The sequence below is a fragment of the Crassostrea angulata genome, chromosome 5 (assembly GCF_025612915.1).
Source record: "Crassostrea angulata isolate pt1a10 chromosome 5, ASM2561291v2, whole genome shotgun sequence".
Taxonomy (NCBI): Eukaryota; Metazoa; Mollusca; class Bivalvia; order Ostreida; family Ostreidae; genus Magallana; species Magallana angulata.
In genome coordinates this window covers 21,441,975-21,466,986 of record NC_069115.1, presented here as the reverse complement: position 1 = coordinate 21,466,986, position 25,012 = coordinate 21,441,975, and the positions used below count along the sequence as shown (strand labels likewise).

Genomic DNA, 25,012 nt, shown 5'->3' with positions numbered 1-25,012 from the left:
ATGCAGAAGAAGTTACCTGTAGCAGGTTAGATATTGTTATGCAAATATATATCCAGATATAAAAGAGGACAATTTATTATGGTAATTCCTTTTTTTTTTTTTTGGAGCATTTTCCAACAATTTGATATATTATACTTCAGCACCAGTTATGCCGCCAAAACCACCCCAAAAAATCTCTTCTAAAAAAAACCAAGACCAGTCATCACTTCAGTCGTCCAGGTCTCGATCACCTTCACCTTCTACTAGAGATGAAATGGAAACCAGACGTAGCAGGTCTATTACACCAAGCAAGTCCTGGGCTAGTTCAAACAGTCGGGAGAGCTCGATGAATAGGTCGATGTCACCAAGAAGTCCCATTCGCTCAACACAAAGGTCCAGAATTTCAACATCCAGAAGTCCAATTCGCTCAACACAAAGGTCCAGAATTTCAACATCCAGAAGTCCAATTCGCTCAACACAAAGGTCCAGAATTTCAACATCCAGAAGTCCAATTCGCTCAACACAAAGGCCCAGAATTTCAACATCCAGAAGTCCAATTCGCTCAACACAAAGGCACAGAATTTCAACATCCAGAAGTCCAATTCGCTCAACACAAAGGCCCAGAATTTCAACACCCAGAAGTCCAATTCGCTCAACACAAAGGCCAAGAATTTCAACATCCAGAAGTCCAATTCGCTCAACACAAAGGCCCAGAATTTCAACATCCAGAAGTCCAATTCGCTCAACACAAAGGCCCAGAATTTCAACATCCAGAAGTCCAATACGCTCAACACAAAGGCCAAGAATTTCAACATCCAGAAGTCCAATTCGCTCAACACAAAGGTCACGAATCTCAAGGTCCAGGTGTGTAATTGAAAATAGATGTAAATTGTCATGTTTCGTGTAGAATTATGTGTTTTTATATACATACTATACATAATGGGCCTGCCTTATGTGCCAGCGGGCAAGAAGAGGTTAGGTGAGGTGAGGTGAATATACATAAACTCTAAATTCTTGATCAAATGAGGGGAATTATTCTTCAAGTTAAATCACAAGAAGTAACCCTCAAAGATTTTCTCTAACAGTCAGGAATTATTACAAAAAAAATTAAACCTTTGGTGCTGGACTCAGGTTTTTTATTCTCTTGATATGACACAAAATGACTGAAATGCAGAATTAAAATTAGAAATTGTGTATAGAATGAATATAATGTTCTCCTTTATTATACATTTGAGCATTGAATCATTATTTTATGAAAGATATTGTATCATAACAATAGCGGTGTGTGCATACAAATTTTCATAAATAACTAATGCGCATTATAAAATTTGTATGCACACACCGCTGCAGTTATGAGACTATATCTTTCAAAAAATAATGATTTAAAGCTTATATTTACATTTTTCTAACTTCTTGCTTTGTCTGCAAATGTGATTTATATGTCAAAATTTCTATTTTATTCTAAGGATAAATTCAAATTAATGGAATAGCCATTGTAACAGCCACAAGCGTGAACTTTGATTCTCGCTTGTGACGTTGCATTTTACAGCGTTCAAAGTTTGTTATGTCACGGTTAAACTCGTCATTTTAACCTTTGAGTTCCGTTTGTGTGTTACGGTCTTATTACTTCAGTATCTTTTCACACACTTTACATGCAAAAAATATTTGGAATGTAAATTTATATATTGCAGTAACACTACAAAGTATGAATGAAAATGAACAATTGCATTTCAGAAATTCTTGCTTCAAAAGATTGGAGGTACAGATGGTACTGACCACATGAAGAAAGCAATGTTAAGGTAAATAAAGAATGATGTTACTGAATAATTAAAGATCATTTATTGAAAAAATCAATGTATGACATTGTATTCAGAGTGATATGAAATACTAAGTATTTGAAGTATGACATATTTCAATTTATTTTCAGAACTATGACAAACTCGTACATGGCTGGTCTAAACATGAAGGGAAAACGGGGAAAGAAAGCTTTTGGTTCCTCCCAACTCTACCTCCTAATAAAAGGTAAAATGTTTTCTGATTTTTACTACTGTCAAATTTCTCATTTGTAGTACATGTAGATTGAAACAATTAAAACATAATTTGATTAGTTGGTGCAGACGCAGAGTACTGTAGATTCCTCATTTTTCATGATTACTTCATTTTGCGATTCAATTATTTAATGCATCAAATTGCTAGAACACATAATTTTTATCATATATATTCATTAAATTTACACCTGCCAAAAATTAATAGGGAGATCATAAAATCCGCGAGATGTGCTTTTGGCAATTTTACATGGATATTAATTCCTTGTGTTTAATTAGGAATCTACAGTATACATCTATTTAAAAATGGTGTGTTATCTTTATGGCAATCTTATTGAAATTAGATCATGTGATCTGCAAGGAAAAAGCCACTGGAGCAGATCAAAGGATCCAATTTTGGTTGAATTGTCTTTATGTAAAGAAAAAAATATATACAGAGGAACATATATTATAAAGCACCTTTATGTCTGTTTCAGAAACTGTATTGACATCTCATACACAGTATACAGAATCAAAATTCAATGAAGATTTGGCTAGATTCCTAAAATATGCCCCGGAGCGTGTGGGAGGAGGTGGAAGAAGGAGAAGAGATTGACTGTTTTTCACGTTCACTTGACCAGAACTAATGATTTTACTCTTTTTCATCTTTTTAAACTAATGTTTTTGTGAAAAGCTGGCTACAGATGTGAGCTAGGTTATCCATCAGTGATTTTAAGTGATACTTTCACTTTATTTAACTGTTTCTCTCTTGAATAAATTGATTAATGATATTTGTTCTGGTGTCATGTTGTTCATAAAATAATTTGAGGCAAAATGATTCACTGCAATTAGCGAAAAAAAATCAGTGTTCAAGGTCAAACAGTTGTAGCATTTCAACCAAATATCAACTAAATTTAAACGTTGTAACAACGTCAGATATCAACGTTGAATCAACGTCAAAATTTCAACGTCCATTCAACTTTCATATTCAACCAAAATTCAACGTCATTTCAACGTTGAGGCATGACGTTGTTTCAACGTTGAATCAACGTTGAAATGCCTGCTGGGAATGTTCTTGTATTAAGTATTTTTTGAGAAGTACATTTATATCATTGTAATCTGTAGACAAAAAAACATACTTAAAAAATACAAAGATAATGGGAGGTCAGTATCCATTCTTCTGAGTTAAGGCCAATTAAATTTGAACCTTTTGCACCTAAAATGTGATTTTCGACCGATTATGGTTTTCAGTATTTTTGATAGTTGTACGAAGCTGCATAAATTTTGTGTGTGACCTTTTTGCACTTAAAATAGCAACTTTTATAGTTACAATTTCATTTGAAATGAAAATATTTTCAATACCAAGAATCTTAAAATATTAATCTAGTTTGACTTGATATGTATTCAGCACATTTTGACATACATATGAGAGGAGAAAAACATCTACAAAACTAGCACTAAACTAAAAACTAAATAAAATATAAAACACCGGATTTAAACGTGGCAACAACATCTTTGTATTAATGATCATAAGCCCGAGAAAGAAACCGTCCGACAGAGCGGTCGGTTTGTGTAGGAGTGCTGAAAGATAACGCGAACGAATTAATTTGATGATTTGAAGTTGATGCTAATTAAGTTGTACGAGTAAGAAAATCCGTAATGAAGGTTTGTAGGGGAGACAGGCTCTGTAAATGACCACAAAAATATTCTCAAGGGTAAAAACTAATTGGAGTAAAATAAAGAAATTTAAAAAAAAATTTAAAAATAACTAAATAAAAAGAAAGCAAAAAGAACCGGTACAGATTAAACCGATTAAGGAACGAGCTAACACGTTGAATTATTAACATGAATGATAGTTTGTACATGGAACCAAAAAGATGGTAATATTGCTAAGAAAAATATCAGGATGTTCTAGTTGATGTTCAATTTGGTGAAGTCACTTAATTTGTTCGGGCGGAATGACTTCAGTCTATGTATTAAAAAAGTGTGTTTGTTTTTTTTTCTTTACGCATCTGTCTAGTTAGGGTTGTGATCAATAACCAAAACCATCATGTCCTCCAATTTGTGACCATCTAAGTTAAAATATTCCCCGACAGGTTCTTTAACTATCCCCTCGCGCAACTTCTGCGAGGGGGATAAAGCATCGCTGCTGTGCGTGTGTGTGTATGTGCGTGTGTCCATTGTCAGCTCTTCAGTAAAATTCCAAGAAAACCCTCTAATGATCGAATGAATATTCATCAAACTTTGTACACTTCTTTGGCATGGTAAAAGGACAAAGCCTATTGATTTCCAAGTCAGTTGATTCAATATATTTGAAATTATCGTAAAAATGCGAAGTTAAAACATGAATTTTATGTACGACTTGACAATACAAATTTCCGGTAATTTTATAAACGACTTTAAGTAAATCGCTACCGCATGCATTTCAAATCAACGACTTGATATTTTTGGGATTTTAATCTAATAAACTTAAAGGTAAAAAAACAAACAAACGTTTTGTAGTATTGGAGGGTTAGGTTAAAGTTACCGTGAAGCGGGCAAGAAATTAAAGTCATCCGATTGACCTCAAAACAAGCAAGTTGACTTTCGGACAAATTTTCCCGTATTACTTACAATAGAACCAGTCCAAAATTCAGAGCAGACTTTGGCAGATATCGCACATTTATCACGCGAAGATTGTTTCATATTAATAATAGCTGCATATCTCCTACTATGGGTTGACATACCACAAGCAACTAGAATTGTCCATCAGAGCAGACTACAGATCGCTAAATCTTTAGCTACGTTTCATATTATATACGGATCGTTTTTGTATACTTATATAAAATTGAATGTCACTTAATGAATCTAAATTATTTAACTTTAAAAAATATGTGTACATGTGTTGAGTTTCTGCTAGGAATAGGAAAACTGTGCGTACTGCCTTCCGTGTGTAATTGCTTAAGAATTGAACAACACAGATTACAGTTAGTTAACCAGTTTCATTTTATTATCAACGACATCTAAGTAAACAAGGGAAAGCGCGGCTCCTGATATGCGCACAATGTCACTTGAGTGGTAAAATGAAGTTTGTGTGAATGTGGTAAAAAGCTACAACAAACAAATATAAAAATACAAATAAATGAATACGTACAAAGTTATAAAAATCAGTTTGTAAACAAATTAAAAACATAGTTCTGCACGCATAAATGAACATTAAAAAGGTTCTTAATTTCTCTTAACATATAGTTTTAAAACAATACTATCGAAACTAACATCGTGATCTGAAAAATTTACATATATTTTCCTAAATAATGCATGCATATCCCTCTACAACAAGTCATGTCGTGAGGGGATGCTCCGCTTTGCGGTGTCCTTGTTTTCTTAGTATTGATGGTGGAACGATGGTTATTGATGCGCCTGCGGAGGTCTCCTGTTTCCCCTACGTATTGTTTCTGACAAAATTTACAATTGATGAGGTATATTGAATTGTCAGAACGACAAGGAGTATTTGCGAAAATTTTGTAAGTACGGCCAGTAATGGGGCTAGAAAAGTCTTCTGCATAAGACAAATGAATATATATATGCAAATTTAATCTCCATTAAGATCATCCAATATTGTATTGGTCACTTTCCTTTATGATTTCCACCCATAAACTTAAGTATAAAGGGAAATATCTTTTCAACCTGTACGTGCATATTACGATAAAGTCTAGTTGGTGTTAAGAACCTAAAATGGTTTATCCTCAAAATGTCTTCTCCAAACATTTGTGTATCTTTTGCACAGTATAAAAGTCATACAAAACACTATTCTTAAGTAGCTTTCCATGAGAAAAAACTATTAATAAGCTATGGAAAAAATATTTTTAAAAAAGTGTATTCTGATAAAACAAGAGGCCCATGGGCCACATTGCTCACCTGAACATCAAAAGACATCAAAAAATCAGCATTATGAAGTCATATACAAAAAAATATGGACAATGTAGTCTAACAGTTCCTGTATTTGCTCAGAATTTTCTGTTTTTCATTGATACCTTTTTGTCAATATATGGTCATTTCATATATTGAGCATTACAGTTCTCAAAAAGATCTAAATCAAATGGTATATAAACTTACACCAATTGTTCCGGGAACAAAGTGTAAACAATTTTAAAGAATCAACAATATGTCAAAATGCTCGCATATAAATAGAACCATATATTATAACCTATCAGTTTTGGTAAACTTGCAATGTTTTCTTTTGTAAACTTGGACCCCCCCCCATTTTTGGCTCCACCCTTCTCCTGAAAAATATGATTTTGATGAATTTGAATCTACACTATCTAAAGTTGCTTTCACTAATGTTGCACCTTTTCTAAGAAATGTTTTTTTTTAAACATTTCTCTCAAAATATTTCTTTTTAAAGAGTTAATCCCTCCCCATTGTCCGCCTACCTTATCCCGAGGATCATAATTTTACCAAACTTGAATCTACCCTACCTGATGATAAATTTCACTCAAATTAAAAGCTTTTCTGGCCAGTCGTGTTCTGAGTAGAAGATTTAAACAAAATGTCTCTATATTTTCCTTTGTAAATCTTCTATCCCCTATTGTGGTCCCACCTAACCCACGGGACCATGGTTCATGATTTGAACAAACTTGAATCTACACAATTTAAGGATGCTTCCACGCAAGTTTCTGTTTTTCTGGCTTAATGGTATTTAACCAGAAGATTTTTTAAGATTAACTCTATATATTCCTATGTAACATTTCGACCACCCCCCCCCCCCCCCAATTGTCGCCCAACCCTACCCCCAGGAACCATGATTTTATCAATTTAAAATCTACACTATCTGTGGATGCCATCATAGACGTTTCAGCATTTTGACTGAATAGTGTTTTGAGTAGATGGTTTTTAAAGTTTACAGTACCGATCAGACCCAACCTAACAGAAAGTAAACCTCAACTAAACCCTGGGTTTACTTTCTGGGTTTACTAGAGTGGACCCAGAGTAAACCCAGAGTGGACACAGAGAGTAAACCCCGATCAGAAGTATACCCTGAAAGCAGACGCTACATGTGTATTCGGAATACACAAAGGGCAGGAATCACAGGCAGTAGGATGATAAGATAAAATACAGGTCTGCTTCACACTTCAGTGCGTATATATAGTTGACTCCAAAAGCAATTCTGGAGTAAACCCAAAGTAAACACTGAATAAACCCAAAGTAAACCCCGGGTAGACCCAAATTTTTAAAAAGTAAACCCCGGGTTTAGTTGGGGTTTACTCTGGTGTTAGGTTGGGTCTGATTGGTACTGTACCTCTATATACTTCTATGTAAAACTTCGAACCCCCCCCCTCCCCCCCCCCCCCCCCCCGATTGTGGTCCCATCTTACCTACACCTTGTATGCTTCGAAACTTTCACAGATTAATACAAACCAGTTAGGAACGTATATTGCTTGTGCAATACTCTCAGACTGCTTGTTTTAAAGAACTTGACTTCCACTTACCCAATGATGCATTGTGCCATGTTTGATTGAAACTGGCCCAGTGGTTCAGAAGAAGTCGAAAATGTAAAAAAAAAATTTACAGACAGACATACGGACGCCGGATAAAAACTGGTCAGAAAGAATCTGAAACAAAATTGTACTTTTAGCGTAAAAAAAACTTACTCCTTGGTTTAAAATATCAATTTTAACTGAAAAAAGTACAATATTCATGAGACGCTTTACAAACAACAATCCCGTCAAGTATTTGAATACTATGGAATCATTAGAATGTGTGGTGTCTCAATTTTCGTGGTATTCGTGGGTACCCCTTGCCCACGAATTTACATCCTTAACGAAAACTAATAATTAAATATTTACCTACTCAAACTGAAAACTGCAAGTTCGAATGTTTTATTTTATTTACATAACGTTAAAGATGATAAAATTTCATGATAACTGGTGATAAATTGTCAGAAAAATACGGCAACACTTCATTTCTTTTATCATGTCATACTAAATATTTAGCAATTTGCCAAAATAAAAACGGTTGACATTTGTTTAAAATATATGTCGAATAATTTCAGATATCATGACACGCTTTTATTAAGAAAGGTACCAACCATTACATCCCGATCAAAGGGAAAGATCCGGGGGGGGGGGGGCTGTCAGTTTTTGAAAATAGATAAATACGTATTCCGTGCTGGTACATTTAAATGATAAGTTTTCTATAGCTAGCGCAAAAACCAGACAATCCGACAATAAAGACAGCAAATTATATGTGTGTGTCCTTGGTCAACTTAAATATTAAGAGTTTTGGCCAAAAAAAGTATGAAATTGAATTATACATGTACTATGTCAAAAAAAATCCCTCTTCCTTTTTAAAATCAAATGATCGTTCTTTTAGATGTTTTTACACAGTACTGTTTTTATAACAGGATTCCAAGTTATTACTTTGAATATAAATGGTTGGAATCGGACAAATCAAAGTAAATAAAAGAGCCATGTCCGCATAAGTATCGGACAATATTAGAGAATAAAAAAAAATGAAACTGAAAATGTTAAATGCATCTATACACATTTAAGTTGCGTATAGCAAGTTTCAGTCAAAAGAGAGTTCAAAACTCTATATTTACATTCAGTGTCTATTTCCCGTTATGCGACGCTCAATTTCCTATGAATACACTTTGCTGATTCATTCGCCATGAACACAAATATAAACGTCTTCACGTGTTTTGAGTATATTTATTTTTGGTTTTTTGAAACTTTTAATCTTACAGTTTTTGGTACTATTTTATTAGTCGCGGAAGCGAACTAACGAACATGTTAATATGGCTGTTGCATATATGTTTCATATCCCTGACTGAGAGCGTTTTTAATGACTTTACAGCGACAACATACATATTTTATACAAATAGACATTAGTATTAATATTAATATAAGCATTGAATGCTTATTCTTGGATTTCGTCGGTCGGGTTAATAAAGCCCGAAGGGCTTTATAACAGATTTGATCACGCTCCGAACGAAATTATTACCTAATAATATTCATAACATTCAAAGAATTATTCCTACTTATATTTATGTCATTCTAAGCCATTGTTCGATTTAATATTTAAGGTGGCTCTATACACCCACAGTTTATTCCAATTTTCAATAGAAGACCACAAAACATATACTTATCAAATATTAAAATGACGATAGGGATACTATAGGTATTTTTAAAGAATTTTTTAATGTTTTTTCGTGTTTTTGTAAAATATTTTTTAAAAAGACAGCTATCAACAAATTGAGAGAAATTATTTTGTCATATGATGGATATTTCCTTCGGACACATAAAAAAATATAAAACTTCTTAACATTCAAAAATGTTATTATTGCAATTTTTTTTTAGTATTTCCCCAAAACATATTTTTTTTTATATTTTCTTACTCTGTTGGCAAATCATCTGAAAAAGTTGCTTGATGTTATAAGAAAATGTATTTTAATAAATGTGAAATAAAAAATTGAATGAAAACAATTGCAAATAAACACAAAAAATATTTTAAATTTTATTTGGTATGAAAGTTCCTCATGTAAGGGTTATCGTTCCTAAATCCCAAGGCCCAAACACCTTGGGGACTTTTCATTTCTAAGTTGAAGAAAATTTCCTAAATATAATGTTGGAATGATAAATACATGCATATTTCATAATAGACTTTGCCCTGTATAAGTGAATATATTCGCTTTAGTGCAAAACTAAGTCAAATAAATAAAGGGGAACATTGACTAGGCTAATAGGATTTATGTATCCCAACCTGAGAGAAATTCAAAGCAACCCTCTCATCCCCGTTAGGTGTCGATATTAATGTGCATTAAAGTATATTATAATTGAAATATTTTCACCTGTTTAGAATTTTCTTTCACGGTATTCAACCAAAAAATACGTTTTAGAAATTTTTGGAAAGTTAAAAAATTTATTGTTCTCAACGGGAATCGAACTCATGACCTACTGGTTTGTAGTGAACCCACTAACCCACTGCGCTACGGTGTAACATATCGATAATGCTAAAAAAACTCTTTAAAAATTTATACTTGATTTTATTGTTTATTTCGATAAATAATACCACACAACGTGAAGGTGTCACATACCACATTACTTGTAAGTAATGAATTTTCCAATTATCAAATTAAATCTATCCATTTAACAAATTTTTCAAAATAGCGGTTCCCATACAATTCACCTCAGTTTAAATCAGCCAGTACCGGAAATGCATGTTTCCAGATTTACTTTTTTGCGTACTGCGTCATCAAAAAGTGGTGTATAGAGCCACCTTAAACATAAACAAGTTGCTGTCCTTTAAGAAAGGATCTCAATATGTGGACCATTGCACGCCTTTCCAACGGAAACGTGAAAGCCTTAAGATTATTAGAGATTCCACCCACTCTAGCCCCCTGCTTTTAACCACTAAATGTGTACGTTTTACTACGTATACATGTATGGATAGCCCTGACTTTTTATCTCAGAATTAAAAAGATTCATACTTCTAAAATAATTATGATCCATCTACTAATGAAGTTTGCATATATAGTATCAGGCATTCGGAATTCCACTATTTGCGCACACATTACGATTCGCACTACACTTTGTTAAATATGCAGTGACAGCTTTGTGTAAATTAAAATTTTTATATTTTGATGCATTTTTCTTGAGATTTTAACTTTTATACAGTGACACAATTATTCAATCTAATTAAATGCTTAAAAATAAAAACTTTTAATCGGGAAGTACTCTAGCCTTGCCTACTATAAAAGTAAAGTAAAGTTACATGGGTATTCGGAAAAACAACAAAACATTGCAAATTATGCTATTTGATGCATGCTGTAGTGTCGGCATAACATTAACTTATTTCATAATACTGACAAATTATATCACATGCCGATCATTTCTTTAAAAGGAATACTTTGTTTCTTTACTGTTTACCGACAACAGTTACTTTACAATTACAGCGCATTTGAACTTATGTGTGCCTATGGCATGGAATCCCGATTCAGATAAACGTGTGCTAGCCTGGTTCCCTGAGCTTCCAATTAGGCACAGGAACCAGGTTAGCTCATGCGCAGGCTGAATTTTTCCCATAGCGTCCGGTTTAACCTCGCTTATATATTTTCTGCGTGGACCACAGGATCCACGCAATAACCAAACCCCGCTCGTGTCCCAATTATACGTCAGACAAATTTAAAATGTCATGCAAAATTAATCATAAAAAATCGATTCGTAGTCTTATCACAAGCAAAGTCCACATGCAGTTTTTTGAAGAATGTAATTTCACTCGCAGTTGTCATTTACACATTGTTTTTTACGCAGAACAAGGAGGTTTATTCAAAGAGGCTTGGTCCACATATATCGACGATTTCGCGGTGGAGCTGTGTGTGTCGGTCAGATTGAGGTCCCGTGAGAATTTGTGTCCTTCTTCTATACTGATTTCAAAGAATGTTACTATAAGCACATATAACTATAATTTCTCGCATTGCAATACAATAGTTAACAGTTAAATATGAATAGCTGATTATGAAAATTTATACACATGTTGCACCACATTCAACACAACTTAAAACCTATATTTAATATTATAAATAAAACTACTTGTTTGCAAAAGCATTAAAAACCATGAATAAAACATATGTAAGTGTAATATATATCACATATGTATCAATAATGATTTGCATTGCTAACCGTTCTTATCCTGTTGAACACGACGCCTTACCAGGACCCAGACTCAGTTTACAATTGCAAATATAATTGACAATGAAAACAAACCATGATTTTCCCTAAAACATGCAGTTTTTGGAAGGTTCTAATTTCACTCGCAGTTAATAAAAACGGTGTCATTTACGCGTCATTTATTCGGTCCTAAAGGCGGCTTTGCCGAAATGTTTTCGCGGAGGAGCTGGATGTCTGTGTGGTGTACTTCCTCGAATTGTTCCCAGAGGACTGCATACTGTCTTTGGCGGTCTCCTATGTTTCTCCGCTGTAAGCGTTGTAATAACCCGTCCTCTACCATTGGTTTCTGGAGTTGCAATCGCTCTAGATCTGCTTCACTAAATATGATGGGAATGAGATAATACATGGTCTGGGCCATCTCAATGGCCAATGATTAGTTCTTCGATGCCAGCCTTCACAATCGTTGTTGGTCCGAGTCTCCTTTTGGTATACATTCCTTGGCCTACAAATTTGCGGTGGCCGGTTGGCATCACCCATCGAATACAGAGCCCTTTCTGAGACGGCACCGACACTTTCAAAAACATTGCTGACGGAATGTTCCTTCACAGTGGCCGTTATGTTTTGACAACGCTGACTCCAGGAGCACCTTCGTGACAGTGGCGATGTTAACCCATGAAAAAGTTGTTTCCCCTTTCTTTACTGAAGCCATGCAATATAAGTCTTTCTGGCGAACAGCACAGTCCAGTCACGACCATAGGCTACATTCCTTTAAAGGTTGTATGAGTAACCCCTGTTGTCAATTACTAGGCAGTAGGGCACTGTTTGAGAGACTGGCGATGACTCTGTAAAGGCAGGACGGCACTGGCTAGGAGACGGTCTCTTTGATTTCATTCATTTACTTAGAAGTCCAAAATTATCTTAACTACCTTACACAGTCATAATTTTTGTAAATGTACAATCTTATTAAAACAAAATTTTAAATGTATGCATCTCAAGTATATATTATTTTCTTATATTCATGCAGTATATACAGGGCATGTAGGCCTTTAGAGCTCGGAAACATCGCTACTCCCTTATGTTTGAAAAACAGACATAAAAATACAACATAGAGTGAAGTAATTATTTTTTTAATTTTTCTACAGATATATGAACACTTTTCTTATGAATATCATAAGCCTGTGAATCATATGATTCTTGGTAATAAACAACAAACTAGAAACTATAATTATGCGCGGCACATGGTTTTTAATTATCCCCTCCCGCAACTTGTTGTGAGGGGGTCAGCTCTTTAGCAAAATTCCAAAAAAAACCCTCCAATGAATATTCATCAATCTTTGTACACTTCTTTTGCGTGGTAAAAGGACAATCCCTATTGATTTTCAAGTCAATTGATTCAATAATTTTTTAATTATCGTAAAACAGCGAAGTTAAAACATGAATTTTATGTACGACTTAACAATAGGCATTTCCGGCAATTTTATGTTCGACTTTAAGTAAATCGAAAAACATGAAGGAACATGATTAACAACAAGCTGATTGAAGCTACAGTTTTCAAAGGAGAGGATGCTGACAATCTTTCAGGTGTCTTCCCACTTAGCTAAAATTGTGGGTTTTCTATGGGTGACTGATTTAAACTAAGTGGGAATGGTGCAAAGGTAAGGGTGTCAAAGAACAAAGGAAATAAATAACAGTTGAATTATAGTCTGTTCAAGTTTTGACCTTAGGTAAATTTTTAATTAAATGAAAAAAAATAATAACAGGCGATTTTTTTTAAACATTATGTATAAAATTTAAACAAGAGGCCCATGGGCCACACCGCTCACCTGAGGAACAATAGGTATGATAAAAATCAGCTTAATGGAGTCATCTTACAAACTATCTGGACAATGTACAATAGTACATGTAGATCCTGTATGGATAAAATTCATTTCCCCCTGGATATTCTTATGTTTATAATCATTAGTCCCTTTTCTAACTTGGTGATTTTATAGTCGTATCACATGTTAAGTATTGCAGTTTTAAAAAAGATCCTTAACAATTGTTTAAAAATTGATTATAAACCTACATCAAACTCTGAACCTTTTTAGGAGACCGAAGATTTGTCCTGGGGCCAAAGTATTAACAATTATAAAGAATTATCTGGCTGATTAGTTTCTGAGAAGACGATTTTTAAAGATTTATTGTATATACATGTATACCTATGTAAAACTTTGAACCCCCCCCCCCCCTCCCATTGTGGCCCAACCCTACTCTCGGGGGTGTCATTATTTTGACAACTTTGAATCTACACTACCTAAGGATGCTTCCAAACAAGTTTCAGCTTTCCTGGCTGATAAGTTTCTGAGAAGAAGATTTTAAAAGATTTACTCTAAATATTCCTATATAAAATTTTAACACCCCCCCCCAATGTGGCCCCACCCTACCCCTGGGGTGTCATTATTTTCACAACTTTGAATCTACACTACCTGAGGATACTTCCACACAAGTTTCAGCTTTCCTGGCTGATTAGTTTCTGATAAGACGATTTTTTAAGATTTACTATATATACATGTATTCCTATGTTAAACTTTGACCCACCCCCCCCCCCCCCCCTCAATGTGGCTCTACGTTACCCCCAGGGTTCATGATTTTCACAACTTTGAATGAACACAACCTGTTTCCATACAAGTTTCAGCTTTCCTAGTTGATTAGTTTTTGAGAAGATTTTTAAAGATTTACTCTATATATTCCAACGTAAAACTGTGACCCCCATTGTGGCCCCACCCTACCGCCGGGGTCATGATTTTCACCACTTTGAATCTACACTACCTTAGGATGCTTCCACAAAAGTTTCAGCTTTTCTGGCTAAATGGTTCTTAAGAAGAAGATTTTTAAAAAAAATTCCAAAAGTTTTCTTTAATTCTAATTATCTCCCCTTGAAAAAGGGCGTGGCCCTTAATTTTCCCAACTTTGAATCCCCATTGCCTAAAGATGATTTGACCCAGTATATCTTGAGAAGATGTTGAATATGTGACGTGTGTGAATGTTTACGGACGAACGACAGAAAAGCTCAGGTGAGCTAAAAAATTAAATACCTGTAATAGAAGTGAATTTTGATAATTAATTAAAGTAAATCCACCCTCCTGTGACGTCATACATTTTACATAAACCATGAATTCAATAAAATTCTTGCAAGTAGATTTGTAATTTCTAAGTTATTATAGGTGCACATCAAAAACTCAAATCAGTGTTTACTTGGAGATATTTTATAAACGTTTTTCATCCTTATATTCCACATAATTCAATAATGACAAAGGGAAATAACTCTTTTCTATTTTTCTCTAAGTGATATATCTAAATGCTATAATTTTTCTAATGTAAACAATTTTTTCTTTTTTTTTTAATTTTAGTTTTATGGCATAGTAAGCAATTTAAATTTATAAACAAGTATCCATCCACTTTTATTTAATTTTTAAACAAGAAAAAGTGTGATTTTCAGATGATAATTTCAGCCTTTGGTTTTTATTACCTTACATCTTAAATAATATGGATACATATATATTTTATTTATTTTTTGATGAAATTCAAGTCCAATAAGTTAAAAAAAGTTAAGTTTTTTAACTTTGAACCCATAACTTTATAGGTACGGAGTTACCTTAAAAAGTGTTTGTTCTATTGATTGATCTTGGATGAATTTTAATTGTTCCCCGCCGCAACGCGGACCGGGGACATAGAAATGCCGGGCGTCCGTCCGTGTTTCCGACCGTCACACATTTTTTAAAGCGCTCTCATGCCTTCAAATTTTGACGGATTTTCATTAAATTTATACCAAATGATCATACCACTAATACTTTGGTCAAGTTCTTTTAGATTGTAGGATTTTGGATATATTTGCGACAGGAAAAATGGAAAAAATGGGTGGTAGGGGTAAAAAGAAATGATCCTTCCAACCTCCCCACACACTTAATTCTGGAACAGCCCTGAACGTTTGAAAATATTCCAATATACAGTATACTAGTATACTGTTTGACTGGCACCAGGAATTCTATTCTTGTTATTTTAAATTTACTAAATATACATTCTTTTTGCGTGATGAGAAGGAAAACAGACATAGTTGCATTGAAGTTTATATATTTTAAATAATGTCATAGTCAACAACAAACTCTGTTTAGCATTTATAACATATTTTGAAAATCATATACATGTACATATATATTTTAGCATGCAGGTGTTATATAATAACTTAAGTACTTAGTAGTTTAATAAATACATTCATTTTGAAATATGTTTTTATTATGCACATCAATCATAAACTTGACAATGTATACATAACAGATAAACAGTCATTACATGCCACTGATCTTATATTTCACTTGAACATCTGTTAAAATCCCACATAAACACATATTTCACAAGACAAATTACTCCAGAGGAAGGAGATGGAGGGGTAACTCCGCATACTTCATCAGCTGGGGGGTGCCCTGTCGGAGTCGGTCCTTCAGATTCGGATACGGCTGTCAAGTTACCTGTACTTCTTCTTTGGACGCACAACACCACCGGCAGCTACCTGTAACATCTTGGCTTCATTCTTCTCGATTAGCTGGATCAACATGAAGATGTTGGGATGGGGTCGGCGATACATCCTGGTGAATTTGTGGTTTCAGCCCTCTACTGCATTTGTTGTGCGGGACCCATCGTTGTCATAATGATTCCAATGGGTGAGATGCCCTTCTACCCATATTTCCGTCACGTAGACCACGGTCCCTCAAGGTTGATGTCTTCCTTGGATGTGGTAGACCGGTTCCAGTAGAGTGAGGACTTGCAGGCCTGGAAAGTAGGAATGTTCCTTATCATGTCCTCCACCGCGTTGTCACACTCCGAGTTACGCAGTCCTCCTATTTCTTCATCGTAGATGTTGGGGATGGGTGTTGCTTCCTCTCTGCACCTCTTTTTCACCCCACTGATAAAGCATTCTGCCGCCAGTCCAATATAGTCCTCTTCTTGGTTACGCTATTATAAGGTCTTCCAAAGGCCACCACGATACACAAAAACACACAAAACTGTCAATGATAGTTACTTGATAAGATACATTAAAAAAATAGATAAACAATGACATAAACTGTATTTATAATTAAAGAATATTACTAAATGATTGAAGCATAATGAATTCCAACATTATCATTCAAACACTTAACTAAAAATCATTCTATACATTCATTATCTTACAAGATCTGTTAGATCAAACACCCCGTCCCCCGAATGTGAATCAAACCTGTTTTATCGTTTATACTATCCGATGTTTTGAACACTTTGTTCGGATATATTGACGGCAAAGGATGGGCTGCAGAGGGACCGCTACCATTCACGAAATGTGAAAAATCACACGCATGAATTATTGGTGTAGGTGAAGTCCTTACGTATTATCCTAGCTCGCTGCAGCCATATTCTTCGTTTATCTGCATCTCTTGGAAATCTGTGGAGACTGACGACTTGTTTTCCCCCTATAATTACAACATATGCAGCAATACTTCCTTGAAATGTATCCCAAAACAGAGTTCCTCAATCGTACGTCTGTTATCACAGTTGTCAAGAACGCCCGCGGGAGTAGACATATATTTTAGCGCATACGCAGTTTTTCAATAGGAGAGTTCCAACTAGGGAAAATAACTCACGTTCTTTAAATGGGGAAAACCAAAACTAGGTAAGACAGACACTACTACACAAGAGATACTTGCACCCGTGTCGGCGGGTGTGACCGGTCAGCAGAGGATGCTCACTCCTCCATGGCACATGCTCCTACCTCTATATATTTGGAGGTCCGTGTTGCTCTGCTTTTAATTTATGTTTCTTTTTATGGATTTTTAAGATGGTTGACTGTTATTGTCAGTTTTCATTGCACCCGTGTCGACCAATGCTCTTATGGGATGTCCATAGATTTCAATGCTAACAGTATTTTTAACCGGGTTTTCAAACGGAAAAATCCGGTTATTGAAATGGTGAAAATGGCGGGCGGGCGGCTGCCAAAAGGGTATCCTAGTTATCCGTACAATGGGAAGCTGTTTTTTGCAGATCAATTGTACATATATTAGAGGTGTGCATATTGCTAGGATTTTGATTTCTGATAATTTATGGAAAAAAACCAGCTTTTGAACTTAGTCATTTTTTGACAAAATATGCATATGTGGTGCTCCATTTCACTGGATATAGCAGGTAGTGTTTATCAATTCAGGGTTAACATGGATTATAGATACAGTTCACATAAAAGAAAACCCGGTTTGCTGTCACATTGACAGCTTTTTACTTGTTCATAATAGGCATGATCAAATTGACATTGCTGAATGTTTTCTTACGTTTTGTTTTGATTTTGGGGAATGGTTAGATTTTGAATCATTAGAATGGGTATTTCAAGCATGCTTAGTATGAGCTGTTAGCAGGGATGAGTCATTGTTAGCTTTGTGCCTATCCTTAAGAAGGATAGGCGCGTGCCCCTAGCATGTTGAGTTTTGGATGGTGGGCTGGTTATAGTGGTTGTTTGATTGTTGGTGGTTAGTTGTTACTTGTTGAGATGCATGTGGTGGTGTTGTATTTGTGCGACAGACTGAGGCTAAATGACGCCAATTCCCGCAGTCGGGATATTTAACATTAAATACAGGGCAATCTGATCTAGAAAAACAGAACTTACCGCATCTGTTGCACGTCTTTCTCCCTCTCCTATTCATAAGTTTGTTTATCGGTTAAAACCATTGCTGCTGGGGCCACGGTGAGGGTAGTACCATCCATTGGAAGGGTTGACCGGAGTGGCTGAAGGACTGGCCGGGGTGGCTGAACGTATGGCCGGGTTGGTTCCAAGGTGCCTGGGCCTAGTGTGTTCCAGAGAAGGATTCATGTCTAGCGTTGTGGTGTTTCCTCTTTTGGTTTTAGAATGGTCTATCTTGCGTGGATGATAGAGCACTAATTTCACTCTTTAGTGTCTCCCCTATTTGTGATGTGAGTGACTGAATATCAAGGTCCTGTTTGTTGTCACATTCAAGTTCTTGTTTTGCTTGGTCGACAGCGTGACGTAGTTCCTGGAACGTTTTGGGTACTTTGGAGATGACACCTTTCTTTATGCTGTGTATTAATCCATTTGTTGTAAATTGAACTTTGTAACTTTCTGGGAGGTCATGTCCCAAAGATGTTTTTTCTGTTCTTGATAAATAGTCACTGGTTGCTTCTCCAGGGTACTGTTTGAGTCCTAGCAGCGAATTTGTTTCTTTATTCGCGAAGCGACTTTTCAAGCAGTCCTTAAATGTTGTTAGATTGTTTTTCTGGGTTGGTGATAGGGTTTGGAGCCATATGGCTGCTTGGCATTCGAAATTACACCTTATGGCAAGGAGGGCTTCTGCATCAGAAACATTGTAGAATTCTTGCCAGTTTTCAAGTACGGGTATCCACAGATGTACATTTTCACTGCCATCAAATTTCTTCAAATTAATTCCTGTGGCCATAATTGGGTTTTGTGTTCCTACTTCTAATCTGTTGTTCTTCTAGTGATTGATGGGTTGATGAAGATTGTGATATGTGATCCTCAGAGATTTGCTCCTTATCTGAAGATTCAATTTCTTGATCCTCTGATTCAGATGCTGGTGTTGACTGAAGTGCTGTTCCTCCGATTCAGATGCTGGTGCTTCGGTTGTTGATTGTGAATGTTGTTCCTCTGGATTGGATGCTGCTATTTCTTATAGTGTTGAGTGGGAATGATGATCCTCTGAATCAGATGCTGGAAATTCTGGTGTTGATTGGAAGACTTGTTCGTTTGACTTAAAGGTTGGTAATTGTGGCGGTAAAGTATCGTCTTGGTGCTGGTTCTCTATTGATCGTAGGCAATAGTTGATTGGCTTTGTCTTCATGTGGGATCTTGAGCCTTTCTCCACCAACTTGTCACCAGGGATTTTCTGTGCTTATCCGGTGACAACTGAAATAATGACCAAGGCTTCTCTAATAAAGTTAACGTCGTTTATTCTTGAGTGTCCAGGAAAATTTAAAGTGACGCGCTGTGCACTTGATACGAAAACCAGCCTGGTCGAGGTATGGTTAAACAAAGGGGTAATTATCAAAACAACGAAAACATATACATATACATATACCCAAATTACCTCTCGGGAGCCTCTCACAGAAAAGATACCTAAAGCAGATCTATTAAGAAACTTAATCTGATGACCTGACACTAATTGAGTCAGGAGGAAATCAAAAGAATTTGTTAATCGCATTGCGTGGCTTCGCGTAAAGGGTATTTGTTGATAAATAAATACTATATAGCATACTTCTTTCATTCATTCTGGTTTTAACACTGTGGGTTTTTTTTCATTTAAGGTACACAGAGCTGTTTCCTCTGCAATGAAAGCATTAATGGCAGTCTTCGTGCCGCGTAACCTACGATTTGGGGACATTTCTCGGGACGAAGTTATTACTAACCTTACCCGACCTTTGGCACAAGAATTATTCTTAAACGGGCTAGCTGAATCTTCTTAAGCATCACTTGTATTAGACGGAACTTACATGTACATTATTAAAAAATCAAGCAACTTTAGCTTTTCGAGAAGATCGTACAGCCTTCATAAACACAGACCCCTGATTTAGCAGATGATGGTTATAACGACCACCGGGTAATCTTGTTTCCGTTTTTGGGCCATATCTCGCTGACTCAAAGAACAATGATGCTAGTATACTCAACCATATTATACAAAGTACTGTCGAGGAAATGACAAATTGGCTAAAAGAAGAAGACTCTCTTTTCATGGATCGTGGTTTCCGAGACACCTCAGATGTTCTTGCTGATTAAGGAATCAGGATGGAGATGCCATGTTTTTTTGCGAGAGGTTGTAAACAGCATAGCACGGAAGAATCAAACAGCTCCAGATTAGTAACTAAGGTATGAAATGGCTAAATATTTCTGAAGTAATAGTTTTTTAAAATATGACTAATAATCTCTGATTTTTTTACCGAATATGATCAAATACTTGCAGGTGCGCTGGGTGGTAGAATCGGCGAATGGCAGGTTGAAAAGATGGCGTTACCTTGACAGAATGGTCCCAAATACACAGAAACCCGATGTTGGCGACTATGTTAGGATCATATCCGCAATATGTAATAAGTACATATTGTTGAGTTGAGTATGCAATCGGTCACTCTGTCAAATATTTACGTTTACTTCAAATTAACAAGTACCTTTATTCTTATTTCGATGTAAACGAAAACAGGTGTAAAGGATTCAAATATATTTAATAATAAGCATGAAATGAGACACAAAATTGATATTCACAATGAAAAAATATAGGTATACTAACATTGAAATCACCGTCCTAACCAAATAGATTAATTACTAAGCCTACCTTATAGTTAATATTAAATCCAAGTATCCCGAACAAATTTATTACCACCCCGCACGGACTGAATGAAATACACAACTAACCTAACAGATTTCCCAAGTTAAATTTAGAACAATAGATAGGGCCCACCTATCTGCCCAGGGAAGTGAGTTGACTTGAACCTTAGAGAAGATTCCACGTCAACTTCTGGACTAAGGCAAAACCTGACTTTAAATACGCCGCTCTGGGTGTGTTTCTCTTAGCCATTAAAAATGACTGAATGTAAATATAGCTCGGACTGGTGTTTTCCAAATGGTTATGTAAAACTACGAAACTTTCCGAATGTAAAATACATACTTGCCAACCTCCAACATGAGAAAATCTGGTCATGACAAGATTTGGAAAGTAAAAAAAATCTGGTCATAGCGCGTAACGACATTCATGACATATTTACCCTGCATTTCATAGGTATATCCGATAGAAATATGTGTTAAAACTTATGTGTATTACTTTATTGCAAAGAAGCATTTTAACTAACAGTTGCTTATATGAATTTTGTAAAGTGATATGACACAGAAAATGGTATGTTGTGTTCAGCTAAAGAAAAATGCAAAAAGAGTTTCTGCTACATTAACCTTGCTTTTGAACTCTGTAAACGATGGTATGTTGGTTATGTCCACACACTTGTAGTCTGAACACTCCATTGGCCACTCTTTGTAGAATAGCTTGACCTCCTCCACCAGTTTGAACTTGTGGGGGGATTTGTGGCCGGGCAACTGGACTGGGGATTCCAAAGCAAGGCCCTTGTAGTCCCAAATGTTTTCCAGGAATGTTGTCGTTGGTTCCGGATGGTACGACTGGTGGATTCCCGCATGACGATGTACAAGGGTTTTGATGGTCATGTTGCCAATTTGGATGGACAAGCGAGAAAATAGCTGGTCCACCTCTTCATGGGTATGTCCTACCATCAAAAAGGACAATTTGACCTGCAGCAATAAACAAGAGGAACATGTGAATTATTTTTGAAAAAAGAAGATATGAAAATTGTGTGGTTAATTTTCCATAACATTTGTCATGACTTTATTAATATTATACTGTTCACTATAACTATGACAATTTTATTCATAAACTGAAACAGTGATGGAAGTTATTCCCAGTTATGTGTAATTAATAATCCATTATTTAAATATCTATCAAACGAATCCATCTTAAAGTGGTGGAAACTGTCCATTGCTTAATTATTTTCAAAACTTACAGTTAGCTAGCACTCTTAAAAATTTGAAAATCATATAAACTGTTTAAGGACATTATTATACCCCCGCTCCGAAGGAATACTGTTTTACCCTTGTGTGTCTGTCTGTCCGTTCGTAACAAATTTTACACAGTGTCGTGGGATATATTTGTGTACCAATCGGACGTCAATTTCCTGTTAAATGACCACTTTGCTTATTTTTAACCAAAATTTTCAAGCAAATTTTCGTCAAAGATTTCTCAGCAACTATTAATTGCAGATGCTTGAAATTTTTACACAATATTTGTATGGGCATACTTTATCGTGGGATTTATGTTTGTACCAATCGGACGTCAACTTCCTGTTTAATGAGTACTTTGTTTATTTTTAGCCAAAATTTTCAAACAAATTTCTGTCAAAGATTTCTCAGCAACTATTTATCGCAGATGCTTGAAATTTTAACACACTATTTGTTTTGGCATGCCATATTGTGGGATATATATTTGTATCAATGGACGTCAACTTCCTCTTAAATAATGACTTCGTTTATTTTTAGCCAAAATTTTCAAAAAAAAATTTCGTCAAATATTTCTCAGCAGCTATTTATCGCAGATGCTTGAAATTTTTACACAATGTTTGTTAAGGCATGTCATATCGTGGGATATATTTTTGTACCAATCGGACGTCAACTTCCTGTTAAATGAGTACTTTGTTTATTTTAGCCAAAATTTTCAAACAAATTTTCCTCAAAGATTTCTCAGCAGCTATTTATCGCAGATGCTTGAAATTTTAACACACTATTTGTTTAGGCATGCCATGTTGTGGGATATATTTCTGTAGCAAAAGACATCCAACAAGGGAACAAGGCAAGTGCAAAGATGAATAATGGAAAATACGTAAATTAAGTTATTATTCCTACTGTTTGTTTGTTCATGATTGTGTGAATACAAAAAATAAAATCTGGAAACATAGCTGTAAAAAAAAATCTATTTATTACATTACCTTGTGATAAGATGGCAACCTTGGAAGATCTGTCTTTGCCTGATCCATGTTGTCCACTATTATTGAGCAATACTTCTGTGGGTTGTCTTTTGCTTTCTTTATATGTTTGTAATACTTTTCCCTTGCAATTCTAAAAAAATGGATTAACAAATGCTCACACATCTTTGAATATTGACATTTGCCTTAAATGATCTCCAGTCCTCTGCAATGTTTGATAACTCCTAATTATCCAGAATTTTTTATTCAACCTTAAACTTATGTATGTATATCTAGTACTGATGCATCATGGTAAAAGTAGAAAATATGAATTCACAAGAACAACTGAAGGTTTGGAGATTACCTCTGGTCACCAATAAATGGGGCCTCTTTTGCTCTTCGATGAGGAGTCGTTTTCTCTTAGAAAGATTTGCTGATTTCGCTTTTCTGATCATCGAACATTCTTTGCATTCCGTAAATGAAGATCTCTGCAACAAAATAATTTTAAAAATTGATTACATGAGCATTAAAGAGGGTAACGCACAAACCCATGATTTACAATTTAAAATATCCAATTTTAATTTACACAATTTCCATACATTTTATATAATATTATCATATAATCATATAAAAAGATTAACATTTGATCAATTACAGTGTTTAAAAGTTAATAAATTTAATTAAAAATAGAATGAGTTGTCAGGCCAACACATAAATAGCGAAGCGAAGGAGAATGTAAACTTGTTTTTTATCATAGCATCAACCTCTTTTTAACTAATTTTATACAGCAATCATAATCACAAAACACTTAAACTCAATGTCCAAAACAACTTAAATTGTTTACACTTGGAATGTCAGATGAGTTTTAACTACTTGTGAACCAACAGATGATGACTTATGAATGCGTGAAACCTCAAATTTTGTATATATTTTTGTATCATAGTCAAAAAGTAAAATATCTTTTTGAGTCACTGTGTCACTTTAAATAACAGACATTAATTATCAAAATTAGTTATAAGTAAAAAAAAATATATTAGAAAAAACTATCCAAAGATTCATTTTCTCTGAAAAATTAATATTCTGTTCTTTAAGAATAAAATCTATAAAAAAGTAAAATTTTGAAGGAAAAAACCCATCAAACCACATGCATGACATGTCTTTACAAAATTACCTCAGAAGCCTTTACTTCAGAGAACCGTTCTATGACCAGGCGCCTGAAATGCTTCAAGCAGTATGGGTTGTCATGACTCTGCACATACATGTAGTCCTGATACATATTCTGTATAGAATAGCAGGTTGGAAGCATGATCAGTCCAGTTTTAGGCTGCACTTCCCCATGACTAACAGCTGAGTCCCTTATGAAATTGACTGCATCTGCTGTCCGTGGTTTGTTATACTTCTGTCCATCTCTTGAATTCTTTGCAAGTGAAGTTTTTCCCTTCAGCTCATAATACCTGAGAATTGTAGAAAATACGTCCAGTATTTCCACACTGCTTGTTTCAATCTTTCATACAAGTTTCATGGGACTTAAAATTTGAGCATATTACAGACCCGCAAGAAGCAAAATAATAATTTTCTTCTTCAATGTAGCCGGTGTAACAAAGAATATTGACCCGGGTTGAAAATTTAACAAATATATTGCCCGTTATCGTTACTTTTCAGGCAATTCAACAGAGCTCTATTCGACAAGCACCTGACGTTGTTTATTTTTCTAATAATTGAAAATATATAACCATATAACCTCTATACTGTTTTATTGGGTAAAGGGTATATTTATATAAAGACAAAAAGATATAACGGATAATATGTAAATTAAAAAAATTAAGT

General features: G+C 35.1%; 1 protein-coding gene across 1 annotated transcript; it reads left to right on the top strand.

The window, feature by feature from the left end:
- Window positions 1-3,471, top strand: LOC128185217 (putative uncharacterized protein DDB_G0282281). Its single transcript, XM_052854868.1, has 5 exons — window positions 1-18; window positions 334-843; window positions 1,714-1,778; window positions 1,907-2,001; window positions 2,501-3,471. Exons 1-5 carry the CDS (start codon window positions 1-3, stop codon window positions 2,617-2,619), a joined length of 807 nt encoding a protein of 268 aa, XP_052710828.1. The 3' UTR covers window positions 2,620-3,471.
- Window positions 3,472-25,012: the final 21,541 nt, after the last annotated feature.